This window comes from Geospiza fortis, unplaced genomic scaffold (genome assembly GCF_000277835.1).
Source record: "Geospiza fortis unplaced genomic scaffold, GeoFor_1.0 C13586128, whole genome shotgun sequence".
Lineage (NCBI taxonomy): Eukaryota > Metazoa > Chordata > Aves > Passeriformes > Thraupidae > Geospiza > Geospiza fortis.
The window spans coordinates 1-1,576 of NW_005059412.1; the positions used below are offsets into that span (position 1 = coordinate 1).

The 1,576-nt window shown below is 41.2% G+C and overlaps 1 protein-coding gene across 1 annotated transcript; it reads right to left on the reverse strand.

Annotated features, from left to right (window-relative positions):
* Positions 1 to 189: 189 nt before the first annotated feature.
* Positions 190 to 1,550, reverse strand: LOC102033474 (diamine acetyltransferase 1-like). Its single transcript, XM_005431574.3, has 3 exons — positions 1,046 to 1,550; positions 919 to 959; positions 190 to 701 (listed from the first exon to the last, which is right to left on the reverse strand). Exons 1-3 carry the CDS (start codon positions 1,122 to 1,124, stop codon positions 531 to 533), a joined length of 291 nt encoding a protein of 96 aa, XP_005431631.3. The 5' UTR covers positions 1,125 to 1,550; the 3' UTR covers positions 190 to 530.
* Between the last annotated feature and the right edge of the window lie 26 nt (positions 1,551 to 1,576).

The following is a 1,576-nucleotide window of genomic DNA, read 5'->3' on the forward strand; positions in this document are numbered from 1 at the left end:
CACCAGGGGCTGATCTCAAACCCTTTCAAACAGTCAGGTGCCACAGGCACACAAGTGCCCTTTTATCGCACTGGGACTGTGGTAAATCATTTATCTTATGAGAAGGCTGACACCAATCTAGTCTTTTGTTAATCTGAATGTTATTTGATGGAAAACTTTATGTGAGAATTGAAGTCAAAACTACTGCCATGAAGTGAAAACACTATTTTATTTTTATAAAAGGCAATAATTAAAACAAACCCTACCAGTGTGTACACTGTACACATTTGAATGACACTTACAAGAATGAAGTCTCCATATACAGGGATTACAAGCCCACACTGGTAAAGGATGCACACAAGCACATACTGAACTTCACAGATGCCTCAGTTCCAGATGACAGTACCATTACTCTATAACCACACCTGCACTGTCATTATTAGCATCCACACTACTTTATTCCACTACAAACTGTACATACACAGAAAGCAAGAAGTTTATTCAGAGAGCACATATATTCGCAGAAAACATTTATTTGCTGGAATAATCTCTCACTCTTCTGCTGCCATCTTCAAGAGATACTTCTTGTCAATCTTGAAGAGCCTCCAGCCCTCCTCGGTGGACAGATCCGAGGCGCCCCTTCTCTTGTAGAACCTGATGGAGGGCTCATTCCACTCGGCCACGAGGAAGTGCATGCTGCTGCAGCGGCACTTCACAGCCACCTGCAAACCAACGCCACACGGTCACAGCGCCCAGGGACAGCCCCAGTGACAGCCAGCCACATTACTCAGCAACTGCACACCACCACAAGTCACCAAGTTCATGCCAGCAGCCACTGCAGCATTTCTCACAGTTTACCAGACTCTAGGCAATGTTTTAATCTGTCTAGAGTCCTGCCACCTCCTTTAATTCTTGTTTAGACTTAGCACTTAGACATACCTGACTCAAGTTCTTCAGAATTTCTGACCCAATACCAAGTCCTAAAAAAAACAAAAACCAAGAAGCTTAAGTTTTAAATCTCCAGAAGCCCTATGGGTAGTAACTCATCTAATTCTGCAATAGGTACCTCTGTACTCAGCCATCACATAAAAATCTTCAAGGTACAGCAGTTTTCCAATCCATGGATCATAAGTGAAGTAATACATGGCAAAGCCCACAACGCATGTTTCTGAAACAAAGGGTGTAACTTCAGCTAGACAGAATTTACAAGGTAAAAATGCAAAGTTTTACATGCATGTTTAAACATACAGATTCTCTGAGACATGCAGACATTTGATACTAGGTTACAATCAAAAATGAAGTTTGCAAATAAGCACACAATTGTAAACACAAGTTCTGACAAATTTTTATCAGCCTAATAAAAAAAAGATTGCTCTGTTCATACCCTGAAATCCTCAAAAGCATTGTCATAGTAAGTACAAACATGGCCTTTTTCTACAAAATAATGCACACCCTACTGATTCACTTCCAGTCTGGAAGCAAGTACTTTACACAGCAGCTCACAATCTAGATGATTGCCCCAGCTCTGCTCCCTTAGGAATAATCGGTCAAACCCTGATCCTTCCATGTATATTCCTTAGTAACTACTGTGCCAAAA